Raw genomic sequence first — 21,015 nt, 5'->3', positions numbered from 1 at the left:
GGATGTGTATTAGGCATAGATGATATGGGAAAATAGTAAAGAAAATTTTGCTGGTTTGAACTATTGTGAGTTTTGAGTTCTGGAGTTCAAACAAAGTCACTGGTTAACAGATGAGAAAGGATAGTAAATAAATTATTCGATGCTGGGTAAATTAAGTACGATATTACTAAGACTTATGAGAGCTATTGTTCTTCCTTGCAGCAGTGGAAAATTATTGAAAAATTAGATCCAACATAATGAATCTATAAATGAATGTGATAGGGATAATATCCTCAATTTGTACTAATTATTTGATTCTGGGTAAAGGAATTAATTTATCATAGTGGATTGTTAACAGCAGCCTGAAAATGTCCTGAGAGTGCATCCATGTAATCAGAAATCCCAGATTTGTTTTTACAAACAACATTTTGGTAGAGGTCTTGTGTGGACGAGCACTTCCTTGGTAGATAAAAAACGGTACTGCATGCTGGCAGCCACTTTTGCGGCCAGTTAGGCCAAACAAATTGAGAGGATATTGTAGTTAAATACGTAAGTTACACATGGCTATTTGTAAAAAGGAAATTTGTTGAGATGGGAAACATTTTTCGAAGGTTTATTAAAGTGTTATAATATGGCATGTGGCAAGGCAAACTATTGGATGGGAAAATTAGATCTGGTTATAGAATAAATTTATTGACCCCTTGAAGATAATTATTGGAATCATTGTTTCACTGGCATTTTTGTTCACATTGGAAATAGTTTGGTAGAGCTTTGGTTAAAACCTTTGGTTGCGGTATCTTGGAACAAATTGATAAACCATAGGAGATTGATAAGAATAGGAACAAATATGGACCCAAAATAGAAAGTTGGATTCATGCCTCTCATTGCAAGCAAGCACATGGGGCTAAGATGGACGATCCCACAGAAAATGAGGCTGCACCTAGCAGCCCAGCAGAACATTCAGTGGCGGATAAATGATAGTCGTGATTTACATTCATTTGAATTACATTTTAACACCTCTTGCATTGATAAACATTACATTTTCAACATTTAATATTCCGACTTGAATTAGGGAAGATAGTGACATTTATTTGCCTACATGACATACCATTATCTACTGATATTAGCGCAACATGAGGGATAATGTATCACAACTACACTCATGATTAGGGGATTTAGTTCGACCACGGGAGATAGGGGGATCAGGGTAAGACAAATAATCTGATTTATGTTACATATTAAGGGATTTTCTTTATTTACCTTTTAGGAAGCTTGTTAGTTTGGTATATAATGTTGAATGTCATCGACATATAATTATGTCATAGGTATGAATATATACAAGGAGTAGCAGACTTGTTTGTGGGTTTAGTAGTTATATTGGCAATTGTTTTAGTGGTGGCTTGCTTGAAAGCCTTAGTGACGGTGTGTTTGAATAAGGTAACCAACAACACGATGATAACGCATGAAGTTACAAATGAGGAAAGAAATGTGGAACCAGAAAAGGTAGACTTTTATGGCGACATAAATACTGAGATTAAAAGATTAAATCAAGTGATGTTCAAATGAATACAGTAGAATTAAGATAATGGCATAACGACAATGTTATGAGTTGTGTCAATTACAAGATCAGTGAACTCATATCACCACGACTGACACACTGTTAGAAAACAAAAAAAAAAAGGGAAAAGAAAAAGTGGAGAGGAATTATGGTAATAATACATTATGCTTAATTTGTTGGTTTGGGAAAATTGTTGTTGGGAATTAGATATTCCCGTTTGTGATTGTAATCATATACAATTTATTTTCTTAGAGTAGTGCTAAAATACCTGCATGAGTTAATTTTTGAACTATATTAACCTGAAAGCATTTGTGGATGCTATTCTTAGTTTAGTAGTGAAATACATACCTGATTGAATATTATTTGTGTGACGCATATAAATGAATATAACTTTTAAATGTTTTAAGGAAAAACAACAAATTGTTGAATGTGAAACTGTCGGAAGACATACATGATTATGCTGATTTCATGGTAAGATGTACCCTGTCTGATTCAGTGTGTGTGGAAAGCAGATTCAGATGTGACTGAGCATAAGGATAAGACGAGATCACATTTTGAAGGGAGTGCTAACGGAAGTGGGAAGAAGTTCGAGAAAGAAAATTTGTGGCTAAAATGAAGTTAATCGCGGCATACACCCTCTTTCTCAAAGAATGATGAAGACATTCTCCCATGTAACTTGGAGATGGATGCTTACCTTCACCAAGGAAATTTATGTGACCATTTGCCTGGATCACACTGCAACATATGAAAGGAAGGCGATCACTTACTTGAAGCTTGAAGGCTTCGAACATTCATCACATCAGAAGTTGCAGGACAACGACATTTTACCTGCAACCTCTGTGAAATGCGGGGACATATGTTATTACTTCACCAACTTCCGGGGAACCAGCATGGAGCTGCAAACAAACGGCTGTGCCCTTGTCACAACAGCTGTGCGCGATTCTGCTGGTTGCTCCTGGTATGGACCATGAATGACCTGAACACCATGGTCCCAACATCATTGTGGATGCATCCGGCATCCCTGTTCCACATCTTGCTGGCCAATCAACGTCACACCAATACTTGCTGCCCACTCACAATGAGGGAGGAGGCAAGTCGACTACAACTGGGCAAAGGCCTTGTTCAGGAAATTACTATGCGACAGCAAGAGTGGCAAGAATGCTACATGGAGAGCAGGGTCAGTCTATGACTCCATGCAGTTATTACAACAGCAAGACCCTACACGAAGTAGTGCAGGTGCTACGAAGACATTAGGAGAAAATGTTTCATACCTGGATTCAAACACAAGTGATCAGCCCTTCCTTTCAAACAAAGAGTCAACATTTGTGTAGAGGCAAACATTTTTGCCAGATGTTGCAGATGCTTTACAAAACTTGAAGATGAAGTGAAATTGTTGTATCTTGGTGATGGTGAAGTGTTGTTTTGAAAAGATATTTGTGATGCAAATGCAATAGATCGAACAATATGGAAGGAGTCAATGACCAACGAAATGTTTTGTGATTCTTGCAGGAGGACGGTGTATGCCTAAGGGAAGTGGATTACCAAAGTTATGGTTTGAATACTTGTATTGATATTTACTTGTAGTGATTGATTATTTACTTATACTTGTATTGATGTTTACATGGAGTGATTGATTGTTTACTTATATTGATGTTTAGATTAATGGTTAATATAAACAAAAACAAAAAGATGCGGGAATTGTGGAAATGTAACTCATTGATTAGAACTGGTAACTCATTGATTGGAACTGGTAACGAGGAAGAACCAACGACTTGAAATGAATGTCAGGAATGTGCACGAAAGTAGTAATGACTTGTTCACCTGGTCACAGCCCCAGGCTAGAGCACTCTCCTATTGTAAGGCAAATATAACTCACAGCAGGAGGGGAGCGAGTTGGTGCCAGTAAGGCGAGCGGGATGACGGAGCAACCTTTCAGCGGAGAAGGGATTAACTCAAGTGTGCCGATATAAACCAGAACAGACTTTGATTCAGGAGCACTTGTCCTCAGAAGCCCTGCCCGATGAACGAACGAATACCAACGAGTACGGCGCTACGGAGAAACATCGGCTGAGAAAGAGGGACTATGCGGATAGAGCTATCTGGTCCATTGAGTTAACGGTAGTTATTAGTATTTGAATGAAGTGAACAACTAGTTAATAAAGTCTGGATCTTTGTAAACCTGTTTTCCGGTCATTGGTCTTGAGTCCAAAACCACTTCCACGACATCACCCTGGAGGTAGAAATCTAACCAGCGATATTCATTTTGAGGCCACTCTAGTTAGACCTTTGCGATTATTGTCAGTTGTTCCTCCCTGTTGATAAGCTATAATTCTGCACAGTGCACTTTATTCTTCCAAAACTAAACCATAAGAGTGTATTTTTAAGTGACATCATAATTTTGTTGCACACTGTGGCGTGTGGCAGTTGAGTGGTCATTATATGTAATTCATCCTGTATTATTATGTTTATTGTCAGTATTTTTGTTTTGGCATAAGTGTTTTCTTCTGCAGGAGAATGGACTTTTAAAAATACAATACTGTTGTGAATTTTGGGGTAGAGTAATATATAGATCAGGTAGATCTGTGTCAATATCATGCTCCCGATTGTTGTGAAGAAGAACAAGCATTTTGATGTACATAAGTAGAGGACTTGTCTAGCCCGGATGTCGGATTAAGCTCGTACATTTGTGGTCATACAAGGATGGCCTCGTGTTCACTCGAGTAGGGATTATGCTAATTCCCCTGTGTGTGAGACCTTGTGATTTATCCATTGTCCCTTATGGCACTACACCAACAGACACTAGGTATGCCCAATAGCAGCACACACACTAATAAAATTCCCCCCACAATAAAACTCACCGGAAGTGCAGGCAGGAAGCGCCCACGCATTGCGCCAACATGGCGATAAAACATTGAGCAAGCAGGCAATAGACATGCCCAGAGGGCAGCTATTGGACGAGACACCACTAATAGGGAGACGAGGCAGGATGAAGCCCGCCGATTGGTAGAGGGTGGGGCAAGAAGCTTCCCTCTGATTGGTGGAAGGAAGGCTGAGAAGGAAGCCGAGGACCGATTGGCTGGGATTTATTATTTTATTTTTTGGGGGAAAATCTTTTTTTTCAACTTAAGTTTTCAACTTCAATTGTTTATAAAATGTGATATCACGTATATTACAAATACATTTGAATATTGAATATTTTGAATTATTGTTTGAATTATGATTGGTTTAAACCATGACAAAACGGCAACTCGGGTACAGTCATTTGTCTATATATCTACACATCTGGGCAGTGTCTGTGTTCTCACTTAACGACTCCCTAAAACTTTTGTTTCCATGGTTGTGAAGTGTTTTTAATAACGTTGTGGTGGTTTTGAATCATGTGGTGGTGAGGTATTTTGAATTGTGTGGTGGTGAGGTGTTTTTAAATGACGTGGTGGTGAGGTGTTATTAAATCACATGGTGGTGAGGTGTTTTTAAATCACATGGTGGTGAGGTGTTTTGAATTACGTGGTGGTGAGGTATTTATAATTACGAGGTGGTGAGTTGTTTTGAATTATGTGGTGGTGAGGTGTTTATAATCACGTGGTGGTGAGGTGTTTTTAAATCACATGGTGGTGAGGTGTTTTGAATTACGTGGTGGTGAGGTATTTATAATTACGTGGTGGTGAGGTGTTTTGAATTATGTGGTGGTGAGGTGTTTATAATTATGTGGTGGTGAGGTGTTTTTAATTATGTGGTGGTGAGGTGTTTTGAATTATGTGGTGGTGAGGTGTTTTTAATTATGTGGTGGTGAGGTGTTTTTAATTATGTGGTGGTGAAGTGTTTTTAATTATGTGGTGGTGAGGTGTTTTGAATTACGTGGTGGTGAGGTATTTATAATTACATGGTTGTGAGGTGTTTTTAATTATGTGGTGGTGAGGTATTTATAATTACGTGGTGGTGAGGAGTTTATAATCACGTGGTGGTGAGGTGTTTTTAAATCACATGGTGGTGAGGTGTTTTTAAAGCACATGGTGGTGAGGTGTTTTGAATTACGTGGTGGTGAGGTATTTATAATTACGTGGTGGTGAGGTGTTTTGAATTATGTGGTGGTGAGGTGTTTATAATTATGTGGTGGTGAGGTGTTTATAATTATGTGGTGGTGAGGTGTTTTTAATTATGTGGTGGTGAGGTGTTTTTAATTACGTGGTGGTGAGGTGTTTATAATTATGTGGTGGTGAGGTGTTTTTAATTACGTGGTGGTGAGGTGTTTTTAATTATGTGGTGGTGAGGTATTTATAATTACGTGGTGGTGAGGTGTTTTGAATTACGTGGTGGTGAGGTGTTTATAATTATGTGGTGGTGAGGTGTTTTTAATTACGTGATGGTGAGGTGTTTTTAATTATGTGGTGGTGAGGTGTTTTGAATTACGTGGTGGTGAGGTATTTATAATTACGTGGTGATGAGGTGTTTTTTAATTATGTGGTGGTGAGGTGTTTTTAATTATGTGGTGGTGAGGTGTTTTGAATTACGTGGTGGTGAGGTATTTATAATTACGTGGTGGTGAGGTGTTTTTAATTATGTGGTGGTGAGGTGTTTTTCTGCATGGTGTGTCTCACAGCATGGATGTGTGTATTTTCTGAACATGACAAGCACATCTCAACTTTAATGTTCCACTTTGTTATTGAACGACCAATTCAGTTTTGAGCTTTACCCATTGAAATTTGTCATCAAGGGAAGAAGGGATGTGTGTGGGGACAAAGCAAAAAAATAAATAAATAATTGCTCTAGAGATTTCAAAACTGTTTTTTTAATTACTCTTCCAGAAAATCTGCTAATCTTGCCAACTTAGCACCTGGTACCCAGCCACCTTTCCTGACCTTCAATGGTGGAGTCAAAACAGACACACTCATGATTGAAGAGTTCCTTGAAGATATCCTTTGCCCTCCAAGGTTTGTTTGTCTCTGTCTCTGTCTCTCTCTCTCTGTAACATACCTGCTTGAATGTTTGGCTACCATGGTGTATTCCCTTATGGAGAATGCAACAACTTTCATAAACAATGCAATGGAAGCAGTTATGTCGAGCATATATGACAGCAGTCAGTCATACATGCCTGGCATCGTATGAAGTAATTTGAGCAATACGTAACTTTAGCATCCTAGTTATGATAACACTTCAAAGTCGAGATACAAAGACTACACAACATGTAACATGAATTTATTCATTGTAATATCAATGTTATTATTACTCCCGCCAGGGAGTAATGCATTCGATCGTGTCCGTGTGTGTGTGTGCGTGTGTGTGTTCGTGTGTTTGTGAACAAGATATCTGCAAAGGTTCTGAACTGATTTGGATGAAAGTTGGTGGGATGATTGCCCTTGGGATAAGAAAGAATTGATTAGTTTTTGGTGAAGCTCAGGATATTATTCCGGATCCAGGAATTTTTTGAAGGATTGTTTACCATTGGAAGACAGGGCTCATTTTTTTTAAACATTATCTTCTATATATTCTATATTTAACATTGTGATATGAAAATAGTTTTCATATTTGTTGTAAATGTCGTTTAAACTCGTGGTTACGCATTAGAGCGGTGTATTTTGTTAGCAGCGTCGTCTTCAAGGTTCTTTTTTTTTCTTTTCTAATAAAGACATATTCTGTCATTTTAAAACCACCAAAGTGTGTATTAGGTTTCCCCGTTTCATAAAATGTATCGTTTGATACGTATAATGCTTTAAAACTGTTTTTTTTAACCTCAGAAGAGATATCAACATTTATCTCAGCGAATTTCATTCACGGTGTCAGTATTTGATGAACTTATAAAGACTTAGTTCCAGATTTGTCAATGGCTGAGGTATATTAACAAACGAATAAAACAGATTTGGCAAAATTCCAACTTTTTTTTTAAAAGATCGCATATTCACCCAGGGTTGTTAGAGGCTGAAGAAGAAGGAACCTCGCATGGCCTTCCCAGGCCAAATAAATCATTCTGGTTCTGGCTCTGCGGTTTTCGGGTTTATTACTCCTGCCAGGGAGTAACGCATTCGATCCTGTCCGTCCGTGTGTGTGTGTGTGTTTGTGTGTTTGTGAACAAGATATCTGGAAAAGTTCTGAACGGATTTGGATGAAAGTTGGTGGGATGATTGCCCTTGGGATAAGGAAGAATTGATTAGTTTTTGGTGAAGCTCAGGATATTATTCCGGATCCAGGAATTTTTTTGGGAAATATTTTTTTCTGTTTTACTGCATTAAAGCTTTTATTCTTATTCTTAAATGATGTTTTTCTCCTCTAATCCCGAGATATATCAAAACAAATTCTCTGACCATTAGGGCTTACTTTCTTTTTCATTTATTGTTTTGGGGAGAGGGGATGTTAGACAAAACGTATTGTTGCGGATCTCGGATTACGGCGCTCCCCTTACCGAGGGGGGTTTAATCCCCTCGTCTATTAAGCTGGCCGTCCGAGTCCTAGAAGATATCGCGCTCCTTTGCGGGGTTGAGGTTGATCAGGGTGACTGGTCAACGGGTTCCCAGATACCTTTGCCAACCTCTTCGCAAAGCAGGGCGATACTTCTGCTCGAGCCACGGACAAGATGGAAGATTGCCGAGTGGTTTAGCAATCCGAAGCTCGAGCCGTTAGCAATAAAATTAACCCGATCCTGAGCGTTGGCCAAATCGTGCCATGTATATCAATGGAGAAATCACTAAAGCGACTGGATGAGAGGAAACCCAAAAGAATAAGAAGGAAGAACACAGGTTTATTAATTATGTACAAAACCAAGGAAGAAACAAAAGGTAAGACTGTACAGGAAGAGGAAGAAGCAGATACACAGGGCAATCCTTAAACACTCTTATTTTATCACACGCCCAGTACAGTACAAACACACTTACACGAATGGGGAATAGCAGGGATGAAAGTTCCAGGCGATGGGGTCCGGTCCAGGCTCCGGATCCGCTGCAAAGAATGGCAGGCAGCTTCGCGTGTCGTTGGCGCGCGACTGGACCTTATAATTATGCGAGGGACTGGGACGCCACGTACATAATCTTCGTGCCAACTCTCTCTCGCCCAACGTTCATCTCAGAGGGTACCCTCGCGCAGATCGCTCAATGCAGTGACAATCAATCGAGTGCTCCCCACGCAGTTAGTTCACAATTACCTCCCCTCGCGCAGTCCATCAAAGGGCTTGGCGCTCGCACTTATATGATCGTGCGTTGAAATCAAGCTGCCCTCATAGGGCTACGCCCACTAACGAGCTCACCTCAGCCCTGGTTGGCTGGTGGGGGCTTACCGGCCACACCCTGGTGGTGAGTTGACGTGGCCACACCTCGTTCTTGCCGCTCCGCCCCCTTCTTCTCCAAGCCTGACCTCATGTTCAATGGCGTTTGGAGCCAGCGCTAAGGCAGCGATGACGGCTCAATGCAGCGAACGCTGCTAACCCAGCCACGTGATAATTTGGAGAGAGAGAGAGAGAGAGAGTGCATAATGAGCGAAATGGGGCCTATCTTATTTGATTAATGCAATGCAGATTCAACTATTGGGAACAGACCTTAACTAGAACACATACTAATGAGATAACTAAAGAAGAAGCCTATGGTGTCCTTCGTGTTGCAATATGACCTAACTAGGGTGCGACCTTTGACCTTTACACAAAAATGGGAATATTTACAGGGGATTATTTATAAGGGATATTACAATATTTACAAAGTGGAGGGTTCTAAAAACCACAACAGTATTATTCCAACTAAACCCACGGCGGGAATATGCGCTCTACTGAGTGGCGTTCTAGTTTACCAATGGATTTGAAAATGCTACTTGTTGCTTACTTGCTTGATGCTCAGCATTTAAAAAGGATATAGCATGGACAAACAGCCATCGGTTGGCAACCCTTGTGCAAGTGCTGATGGCCTTCTCCTGCAATGAAGTTCCTTTTGTCAGGGATCTTATTATTATATAATTATGGCCACTGTCTCCCAACCATCTCTATAATAATAAAAGATAAAGTGTGCATGTGTATCAGTGTGTCTCCTCCATAACTCCAAAACCATGAAACCTAGCGGCCCCAAGCTTTGCATGCATATGAACGGACCTCCACGGGAGTGCAGGAATGAATACCGGATGTATGGGTGAATTTAAACACACCTTTTGAAGATAATCAGCGAGATGATCATCATCAAAATACAAAAGAAATCCTTACCAGGATTGTGGTGCGCCATCTTGGTCAGTCTACTGTCACCTCGCAGGAGTCTTAAGCCGCCATTTTGTTGCAGGCCTTTTTTCATGCCTGGTGGAACTGGTTGGGCGCATTTGGTATTCTTTAATTAAATTTATTTAATAAACATTTTTTTCATCTTTTTGTGCGATCTGCTTTCATTATATATAGATACCGATTTTAAAAAAACCCAAAATGCCCAACATCGAATCAAACCTCATGTTCGGAACTCTGCCATGTTGGTTCTAGCTGTGAACACATTTTGTGAGCTCTGTGGCTTGATAAATATTTGAATTTAATTCACCAATTTCCCACTTGAATTTCACTTTTAAAGAACTCGAGAGATAAACCTTTGTGGTTGTTGTTTTGGTATACTTTGTGGCTTGCCTTTTTCTTGCTGTTCGGTCTGTGCAGCAATGCAATGGAACTTGAAACAGGCCACAACGGTTTCTGAATGATAAAGCATTCAAAATTTATTTTTGCAATGAAAGCAATGTTACGTGGTCCCCTCAGTGCATACCAGGTCTCGGTGACCCCCGGACCGTGAGAGGACCTTCGCCAGCAAGATATATGGTTTATACGCTTTCGTAACGCAATCAATATGAATTCCGGTCAAGAAGAAACCCCACACCAAGGATCCGGAATAATCAATAATATATTCACTGAGCAATCAACAACCATCAACAATGCACAATCAATATTACAACCATGTGAACTCATCTACACAAACTCTAAGATGGCCATCTTAATCTTATACATTCCTCACGTGAGCCCCACTCCTGACTCCCTCCGTGGTCAATGTCTCTCCTCTCCGCACACGGGCGGTTGAACGAGCCCCGGGCGGACGTGCTCTAAACGTGCCGTCTCGGACTGGGGCCGCGGCTGCAGCGCACCTCCTTGCCAAGCCACGGGGCAAACCCAGCGCGGCGTCCAACGTGCGCGAGGCCCCAAGTGCGACTCTTACGCGTCCTTGTAGATGGGCAAAAACCCAGCGCGGCTTCCGACGCGAGCGAGGCCCAACGTGCGGACCCGTACGCGTCTTTGTAGACGGGGCAAAACCCAGCGCGGCTTCCGACGCGAGCGAGGCCCAACGTGCGGACCCGTACGCGTCTTTGTAGACGGGGCAAACTGTCCCGGACGCTTGGTTTCGTGCACGAACTCACAGTGACTGGACGTGTCCAAAGGTATTTACCGCCCAGGTAACTCCTCTCGCCAGACGTTTCGCAACGGCGCGTTTTCCGCGCAGCGTAAGGTCGATTCCACCTTCTCGTCGTCGCGGGGCGAGGAAGAAGAAACACCGTCCTTTTCTCTCCTCGTGTCTTTTCTTCTCCCGTTTCCGGCCACTTCCGTTTCCGGCCACTGGTTCCGAAGGGCTCCTGACCCTCCCATCACAACAACCCTTAATATAATACACACGGATAAGCAACCTGAATGGTAATTTACATACATTCACCTAAATATGTAACACTCCCCCCCTTCAAGAAAGAAAGTTTGAACCCAGCGAAACTTTCTTTGCCGGCCAATTTGGAGAAACAAACCAGATCACTCACCCCCCCCCCCCCCAGATTAACTCAATCTGGACAAAGCGTCCGCCACGACATTGTCCCGGCCCCGTACATGTTCAATTTCCAAGTTGAACCCCTGCAAAGCCAAACTCCATCTCATCAACCTCTGATTTTTATTTTTCATTCTTTGAATGAAGGTTAAGGGGTTGTGATCCGTAAAGACCTTTATGGGAAAGGACGTGATTCCTAAATACACCTCATAATGTTGAAGCCCTAGCAGGAGAGCCAGGGTCTCTTTCTCCACGGTGGCATAATTTACCTGATGTTTATTGAACTTTTTGGAGTAGTAGCACACGGGGTGGTCCACCCCATCCTCATCTTCCTGTAACAAGACCGCTCCCGCCCCCACATCGCTTGCATCTACGGCCAACTTGAAAGGTGCCTGAAAGTCCGGAGCGGTTAGGACCGGAGAGCTCATTAGTATCGCTTTGACATGGGCAAAGGCCGCCTGACATTTGCCATCCCAAACGAATGGGGTCTCCTTTCTCAACAAACTCGTTAAAGGGGCTACCACATCCGAAAAATTCTTACAGAACCGCCGGTACCACCCCGCCATCCCTAAGAATCTCATCAGCTCTTTCTTCCCCTTTGGGACTTGGAAGCGATCGATAGCTTCTACCTTGGCGGTCACTGGTTGTACTTGACCCTGCCCTACTACATGGCCGAGGAACACTACCTGTGCTCTTACAAATTCACTCTTGGCTAAGTTGATGGTCAGACCTGCCTCAGACATCGTCTGAAAAAATGCATGGATTTGCTTAATATGGTCTTCCATGGTCATGGTGTGGATGATTACATCATCCAGATATGCCTCCACCCCCTCCAGGTCTGCAATGAGCCTATTAATCAGTCGTTGAAATGTCGCCGGCCCGTTCTTCAACCCAAAAGGGAGGACCTTGTACTGATATAACCCGTTCGGAGTGACCAAAGCTGAGATTTCTTTGGCTCTATCGGTAAGAGGGATCTGCCAATACCCTTTCAGCAAGTCAAATTTGGTAACAAATTTAGCTGGGCCTATTCGATCAATACAGTCGTCAATCCTCGGGAGCGGATAGGAGTCGGTCTTGGTCACTGCATTCACCCGTTTTAAATCCGTACAACACCGGAAGCTGCCATCGGGTTTCGGAACCAACACACATGGGGAGCTCCATTCACTGTTGCTTGGTTCGATGATGTCATTGTCCAACATATATTGCATCTCCTTCCGAAGGTACTCCATCTTTACCGGGTTCATCCGATAGGGGTGTTGTTTCACTGGAGTGGCCTCCCCCACCTCGATATCATGATATACTAAGTCCGTACGACCAGGTACATCTGTGAACAAATGTTTAAATTCGAACATTAGGCTGGACAGTTGTCCTTGCTGTTCCCTTGTTAAATGACCTAACTTCTCATCCAAATGATTCAACACTTCGGTGTTCGTCAATTTGGGGCAGGCCTGGTCATCCAAGTTATCAAACTTCACACCGGCGTTTCCGTCCATTGTCACTGGTACGACCGGTGAGACAGGAACTACGTCTTCCACCGGTTCCCTCTCATGATATTTCTTCAGTCGGTTGACATGACACAACTGTCGCTTTTTTCGTCGGTCGGGAGTGGTCACCACGTAGTCTGTCTCATTCACCCTCTCCTCCACTGCATAAGGACCGAAATATCTAGCCTGGAGGGGCTGACCTGGAACGGGCAGCAATACTAACACCCGGTCCTGAGGACTGAAATTCCTTATCTGCGAGGTCTTGTCATGTCTCTCCTTCATTTTCCCCTGGGCCCTTCTCAAGTTCCGTCGTGCCACCTCACACGCCTTTGCCAATCGGTTTTTTACTGTGGCCACATACTCCCTCATCGGTGTCCGGGACTCCTGTAGTAACCACTGTTCTTTCACCAATTTCAACGGTCCCCGCACTGCGTGTCCAAACACCAGTTCAAACGGGCTGAATCCCAAGGAATCCTGCACGGACTCCCTCGCCGCAAACAACAATAGGGGTATCCCTTCATCCCAATCCTTGGCACATTCAAAACAATACGTTCGGATCATATTCTTTAAAGTCTGGTGAAACCTTTCCAGGGCCCCTTGGCTCTCGGGATGGTAGGCGCTGGATCTTACTTGTTCCACCCCCAACAGGTGTACCACTTGCTGGAACAGTGTGGACATGAAATTGGTCCCCTGATCCGATTGAATGATCCTAGGTAGGCCAACCCAAGTGAAAAATTTAATCAAGGCCTTTGCAATAACTGCCGCCGTTATTTTCCTCAGGGGCACTGCCTCGGGGAACCTGGTGGACGCACACATGATGGTCAGTAAGTATTGATGTCCAGCTTTGGTTTTGGGTAAAGGGCCCACACAGTCCACAATGACTCGGCTGAATGGCTCTTCAAAAGCTGGAATTGGCTTTAACGGGGCGGGGGGAATTTTTTGATTCGGCTTTCCCACCAGCTGACAAGAATGGCAGGACTTGCAGAACTCCGCCACATCCCGTCGCAGTCCCGGCCAGAAAAAATGTACTAATATCCTGTCACAGGTCTTGTTCACTCCCAGGTGCCCGGCCCAAGGGGTCTCATGTGCCAAACTCAAGATCTCCTTCCGGTACAGCGGTGGCACCACAATCTGATAGTGAACTTTCCACTCATCGTCTGCGGGTACCTCCGGGGGCCTCCATTTCCTCATTAGGGTTTCCCCCTTCATGAAATACCCCACAGGTATCTTCGTAGCCTCTTCTTCCGTAACGGCTTTCTCCATTAACCTCTGGATCTCCGAGTCTTCGTGTTGTTCTTCCACTAGTCTCCTCCGGACCAGCGCGGTTTGCTCCACTTCGTTCTCTGCGGTCTCCGACGGACACTCCACGTCCCCTTGCGTTCCAGACGCTACCCTTTCTCGAAATTCCTGGGAATCCCTCCCCTGGTTATTTCCCTGTTCCGAGTTGTCTTCCCGTACCTCTAAGGGTTCCAACTCCCCCTCTCTTTCTTCCTCCTTCTCTTCCGCGTGCTTTCTACCCATAGCCCGAGTCACTGCACAGGATGGAAAGATACCCGGAATCTCCATCTCTAACCGAGTGGTGTTATTTTCCTTACTGGGCTTGTCCACCATTCTTGGATTACCCGAAACTCGCCCCCCGGCCAAATCATTCCCGATAATAAAAGAGATTCCCTCCACAGGAAGGGTGGCTTGTAAGCCTACGGTGACCGGCCCGGATACCAACTCAGAACTCAACTGGATGACATGAAGCGGAGCTTTAACATAGCCCCCGACCCCCTGTAAAAGCACACTAACCCCAGTTGCCGTCTTCTCCGACAATGGCAAAATGCCCTCCAGCATCAACGATTGGTGTGCTCCTGTGTCCCTCAATACCCTAACTGGCTTCTGGTTACTCGGGTCGCCATCCAGCGACACGAACCCCTCTGAAATGAAATGTTTGTAGCCCTCCTGAACAAGGTTCTCCCGGGACGCCGTACCTTTGACAGGGGAATCTTCCCCCAGCTCTGCTCTCCAAGAATGATTTCTCACACTTGCCAGTGCATTCGGAGTCGCACTAGACTGATTCCGTTCCGGGTTCTCCCTTTTTCGGAGGTAACATTGGGACATCAAGTGTCCAGTTTTATGGCAAAAAGCACAAGTAGGCCCGGGGGAGAACCTCGGGGTCGGCCTTGAGCCCCCCGAAAAATAAGTTTGTCTTGGGCCCGTAGCCCTCGGATTTCTAACCGTTGGGGTATCATAGTTGTCCCCATAATCATCTCGAGGCCGCCGCCATGTAAGGTCATTCTCCGCCCCGGGTGTTCCATAACTCCCCTGCTGAAGTCTAGGCGAGGAGTTAGGTTTGTGGACCCCTATTCGGTGGGTTAAGGCATAATCATCTGCCATGGTGGCTGCGTCCCACAACTTCGGTACTTTCTTTTCCTGCAGGTACACTTTGATGTCCTCGTGGACACACTGCTGGAATTCCTCCACCAGGATCAAGTCCCGCAATGTTTCGAAGTCTTTCCCGACTCCTTTTGACTCACACCACCGATCAAACATGTTTTCTTTCACTCTGGCAAACTCCACATGGGTCTCACTCTCCCTCTTCCTGGCATTCCTGAATTTTTGCCTGTAAGCTTCCGGAACCAACTCATAGGCTTTGAGGATGTGCTTCTTCAGTACCTCATAATCTGCACATTGGTCCATTGGTAGCGCCGAATAAATTTCCTGAGCTTTCCCCACCAGCACACTTTGCACGAGTATGGTCCATGCCTCCTCCGGCCAGTTTAATTGTCGAGCCACTTTCTCAAAGTGTGGAAAAAATTTCGCGACTTCTTTTTCACTGAACGGTGGAACCAGCCTCACATGTCTGCCCACATCCCAGGTTTTCTGGTTAGGTGTCGACCCCGTCAGCAAGGGTGGTGCCTCTCCCCGTTCTCTCATTAACTCCAGCTCCTTGAATTTGATTTCTTGCTGAAGCTGCATGTCACGTTCCTTTAATTCCCTTTCCGCTTTTCTCTCCTCTGCTTCGAGGTCCCTTGCAGCTCTCCTTTCCTCTGCTTGTTCCTTTTCTCTTCTTTCCTGGAGTTCTCTTTCCACTCTCCTTTCCTCTGCTTGTTTCTCTTCTCTCCTCTCCTCTGCTTTCCTTTCTTCTTCTGCTCTTTCCTTTTCTGCTTTCCTTTCTTCTTCTGCTCTTTCCTTTTCTGCTTTCCTTTCTTCTTCTGCTCTTTCCTTTTCTGCTTTCCTTTCTTCTTCTGCTCTTTCCTTTTCTGCTTTCCTTTCTTCTTCTGCTCTTTCCTTTTCTGCTTTCCTTTCTTCTTCTGCTAACCTTTCCTGGAGTTCTCGTTCCACTCTCCTTTCTTGTGCTTGTTTCTCTTCTCTTCTCTCTTCTGCTTTCCTTTCTTCTTCTGCTCTTTCCTTTTCTGCTTTCCTTTCCTCTTCTTTTATCCGTTCCTGGCTCCGTAATTGCAACTCCAGTTTCCGGAGCTCAACGTCTTCTGGTTCTTCGGGTAGCCACTCCCAGGCTAACTCGTCCCATGTTCCTAATCCCACCATAGATTGTATCACCGTGGCCTGCAACTCTGCCTTCCTCAAATTAGTTCGGACCTCCAAGTTAAAATGTTTGGCCAATTTCAAGAGATCCGACTTTAGCAACGCTCGGAACTGTGCCTCACTCGGGGTTACCCCAAAGTTCTGTGCCACAAACGCCATGGTGCCTATCGTTAACACCTGTTAACCTTCACCCCAAGACTTTCCCCAATTTCTCCAAAAAAAAATATTACCAATTACTAATTAATTAATTAATTTTAATTACCAAAAATATTATTATTTTATTATTTTATACACTTTTAGATCCCGGACGTAGACCCAATTGCGAAACCGCAAATCGTAATTTGGACGAGCCCCCAATTCTGTTACGTGGTCCCCTCAGTGCATACCAGGTCTCGGTGACCCCCGGACCGTGAGAGGACCTTCGCCAGCAAGATATATGGTTTATACGCTTTCGTAACGCAATCAATATGAATTCCGGTCAAGAAGAAACCCCACACCAAGGATCCGGAATAATCAATAATATATTCACTGAGCAATCAACAACCATCAACAATGCACAATCAATATTACAACCATGTGAACTCATCTACACAAACTCTAAGATGGCCATCTTAATCTTATACATTCCTCACGTGAGCCCCACTCCTGACTCCCTCCGTGGTCAATGTCTCTCCTCTCCGCACACGGGCGGTTGAACGAGCCCCGGGCGGACGTGCTCTAAACGTGCCGTCTCGGACTGGGGCCGCGGCTGCAGCGCACCTCCTTGCCAAGCCACGGGGCAAACCCAGCGCGGCGTCCAACGTGCGCGAGGCCCCAAGTGCGACTCTTACGCGTCCTTGTAGATGGGCAAAAACCCAGCGCGGCTTCCGACGCGAGCGAGGCCCAACGTGCGGACCCGTACGCGTCTTTGTAGACGGGGCAAAACCCAGCGCGGCTTCCGACGCGAGCGAGGCCCAACGTGCGGACCCGTACGCGTCTTTGTAGACGGGGCAAACTGTCCCGGACGCTTGGTTTCGTGCACGAACTCACAGTGACTGGACGTGTCCAAAGGTATTTACCGCCCAGGTAACTCCTCTCGCCAGACGTTTCGCAACGGCGCGTTTTCCGCGCAGCGTAAGGTCGATTCCACCTTCTCGTCGTCGCGGGGCGAGGAAGAAGAAACACCGTCCTTTTCTCTCCTCGTGTCTTTTCTTCTCCCGTTTCCGGCCACTTCCGTTTCCGGCCACTGGTTCCGAAGGGCTCCTGACCCTCCCATCACAACAACCCTTAATATAATACACACGGATAAGCAACCTGAATGGTAATTTACATACATTCACCTAAATATGTAACAGCAATATGGAGGTTACATATTGAATAAGATCCTGGGTGCATGGTGGGTATCCTTGAATATGTTGGGTAGAGATTGAATAAGATCCTGGGTGCGTGATGGGTATCCTTGATTATGTAGGGTAGGGATTGAATAAGTCCAGGTTTACGTGATGGGTATCCTTGATTATGTTGGGTAGAGATTGAATAAGATCCTTGGTGCATGATGAGTATCCTTGATTATGTTGGGTAGAGATTGAATAAGATCCTGGGCGCGTGATGGGTATCCTTGATTATGTAGGGTAAGGATTGTATAGGTCCAGGTTTACGTGATGGGTGTCCTTCATTATGTAGGGTAGAGATTGAATAAGATCCTGGGTGCATGATGGGTATCCTTCATGATGTATGGAAGCGATTGAATTAGATCCTGGGTGCGTGATGGGTATCCTTGATTATGTAGGGCAGAGATTGAATAAGATCCTGGGTACGTGATGGGTATCCTTCATTATGTAGGGGAGAGATTGAATAAGATCCTGGGTACATGATGGGTATCCTTCATTATGTAGGGTAGAGATTGAATAAGATCCTGGGTGCATGATGGGTATCCTTGATTATGTAGGGAAGAGATTGAGTAAGTCCAGGTTTATGTGATGGGTATCCTTGATTATGTTGGGAAGATATTGAATAAGTCCAGGTTGATGTGATGGGTATCCTTGATTATGTCGGGTAGATATTGAATATTGTCGCCACACTACCACTGGAGTGCCTTCGTCCCCTGTTTGATGGCATTCTCCCATTTCCAGATAGATTTACGTGCATGATTCTTTGGTGAGGATGGAAAAGTTGATGGTGGAAAGTTAGATCCGCTGTCGTGAAAAATCTTTTTCCCCACTCTGTTTTTCCACTTTTATATTATATATATCTTTCCTCCTCATTTTCCTCCTCTCTCTCTCTCTCTCTCTCTCTCTCTCTCTCTCTCTCTCTCTCTCTCTCTCTCTCTCCCCTTCACATTTCTCCTTTCTGTTCTCTCCTATTTTAAATATCTATTATATTTTAATTGTTTTAGTTTATTTATTTATCATATCTATATTTCCCCCCCCCACCCCCCCAAACAGCCCTGCTATAAAAAAAATTACCTTTCGTTTTTATTTAGCATTTTCAAAAACACTCAAATTAACTGCACATGTCTCTGCCTTTCACAACCCTGTTTTCCTTCAAGGTATCCCAAGCTGGCGGTGCAGTACCCAGGATCAAACTCTGCAGGTCGTGACATCTTCTCAAGATTTTCGGCATACATTCGGAACACCAACCTGGCGAGCAATGCTGGTACAAACATTCCAGCAAACACCTCAATCCATTTATAGATGTGTATCTTATAGATAAAGCTCCATGACATAACCACTCACTCACTGATATAAATGTTTAGTGCCTTCTAGATGGGCTAGAAAGTATAAATTTCACATACTGATGTAACTCCAAAACACAATTCCAGGAGAAAAAATCACAAAACTCCATAAATGAAAATATCCGTAAATACAAATTGGCCAGTCGAGCTTCGCTCCCTCGGCTTGGAGAGTGGTGGACCTGGGACTGTGCGAGTTGTGCGTACCTCAGCCGGGAGAAAGGAGTTTGGGGGGAGGGAGAGTGGGACTTGGATTGTACACACAGTTTTTAAAGAGTACGAGTACTGCTCACGCATTCTTCAATTAATTGATTTATTTATTGAATAATTCAAGCAAAAGCCACTTTTATGTAGATTATGTGCAATGGATGTCTCTGTGTCTTTAACTGACAGCAACTAAGCCAAAAGTGCACTTTATCTTTAATATCTGCTTTCCCGCTTGAAATTCAGAAAGCCGCTTAACTATATAATTGATGCGCAAACAGGATGGACGGGTGGCAGATGTCCCACTGGTCATGATGTTTGGAGTCAAGTGTTGGTGTGGCACAGAGTCAATGCTCTCAACATTTAATGTGTCATCTATAGATATAATCTTAAGAGGGACAGGTTAGTAGCTCAATTTCTGGTAAATAAACTCTACACTGATGATGACCAGTGACCCAGAAACACATCTGTTTTCAGAGAATTTTTTCAGAGATGATAATTTCAGTCAAACATTCATTTTCACATTGTCCATTTTGGTTTTGTGTTTTCTTTCCGGATCTATGGCTATAGCACAGCAGCGGGCACTCATGCATACCTTGGAGATCCTTTATTTGTACCTGACGAGTCCACTGCCCAGAGAACCTGGTGAAGGTCCATCAAAACGTTCGTTTCTAGATGGAAACCATCTCACACTGGCAGACTGCACTCTCCTACCCAAACTGAATGTTATCAGGGTGAGAACACGTTTGCCTGTTTGAAGTGTGGTGTATGTACTTGTATAGGAAGTAGATTAATGAGGATTTCACTCACTCAAATCTTAGGGTTTAATATCAACTTGATTTTTGATTGAATTTCAGTATAAAATTGTATCATTATGACCATATTGTTATTACCTCCACCACCTAAGGTGGATGGACGGAGGTTATGTTTTCACCCCTGTCTGTCTGTGAGCAGGATATCTCAAAGAGTTGTGGACGGATTCGTACGAAATTTGGTCGAAAGGTTTGGTATGTGAGGACAAATTCATTAGATTTTGGTGAAGATCCAGATCTGGATACTAGAATTTACAAGTGATTCTTCACCATTTTGAGTTCGGGCCAATAATAATATGTAGCACAATATCTCAAAAAGTTATGGACGATTCGGACGAACAGGATGTGTGACAGAGAGGAATCGATTTGATTTTCATGAAGATCCAAACCTGCTCTGCATAAGAGATGTTTTAAATTTTGTAAATTAATCGACACCATTGAGTGTAAAACGATAAATAGCACGATATACCATAAAGTTATTGACGAGTTGTGACAAAACTAGGTCAATGAGTTGGGTAGGTGTCCAGAACAAGCCGATTCGATTTTTGTTCAGGTCCAGATCCAGATCCGAGCTATGTGTTCTACCGAGCGCTGTTCTAGCTGTAATTAAACGTATTTGTGCTGTCGGTGAGACAATATAATTGACATTTGCCGCATACCAACCAAATTTTTCAGGGTGGTGGTTGTGGTGGTGTGGTTTTGTAGTTGTACTTTAAAAAAACTCAACTGGACTATGTCCAGCTGAGTTTTTGTCGACACCCAGTGTCCGTCGTCCGTCTGTCTGTCTGTCTGTCTGTCGTCTGTAAACAATTTGACGTCTACGCTCTGAAAGACACAAATATTGATGAAATTTGATGAAACTTGTTATGCAGCATCTTTAAGACATAAACTAATTTGGGATTGCATTTGGGCGTTACACGCCCAAAAATGGGCGCGGCAGGACGGCCATATTGAAAAATCAATTTTTGTCATATATTTTTAGCACATATAAACTATA

The 21,015-nt window shown here is 43.8% G+C and overlaps 1 protein-coding gene across 1 annotated transcript; it reads left to right on the top strand.

The window, feature by feature from the left end:
• The first annotated feature begins 4,130 nt into the window (after positions 1 to 4,130).
• Positions 4,131 to 19,964, top strand: LOC144888982 (chloride intracellular channel protein 4-like). Its single transcript, XM_078768774.1, has 6 exons — positions 4,131 to 4,169; positions 4,334 to 4,340; positions 6,138 to 6,216; positions 6,343 to 6,468; positions 18,820 to 18,926; positions 19,777 to 19,964. The coding sequence occupies exons 1-6, from the start codon at positions 4,131 to 4,133 to the stop codon at positions 19,962 to 19,964; spliced, it is 546 nt and encodes a 181-aa protein (XP_078624900.1).
• The last annotated feature ends 1,051 nt before the right edge of the window (positions 19,965 to 21,015 follow it).

Source organism: Myxine glutinosa, unplaced genomic scaffold, assembly GCF_964187855.1.
Source record: "Myxine glutinosa unplaced genomic scaffold, kmMyxGlut1.1 SCAFFOLD_422, whole genome shotgun sequence".
Lineage (NCBI taxonomy): Eukaryota > Metazoa > Chordata > Myxini > Myxiniformes > Myxinidae > Myxine > Myxine glutinosa.
This window is presented reverse-complemented; position numbering and strand designations above follow the sequence as displayed.

Bases quoted from the DNA above. Each gene is read 5' to 3' on its own strand.
- LOC144888982 (XM_078768774.1), top strand. From the start codon at position 4,131: ATGCTCCCGATTGTTGTGAAGAAGAACAAGCATTTTGAT. The intron at 6,217-6,342 runs GTTTTGAGCTTT...TTACTCTTCCAG, and splicing joins GTTATTGAACGACCAATTCA to AAAATCTGCTAATCTTGCCA. The intron at 18,927-19,776 runs GTACAAACATTC...CTATGGCTATAG, and splicing joins CAACCTGGCGAGCAATGCTG to CACAGCAGCGGGCACTCATG.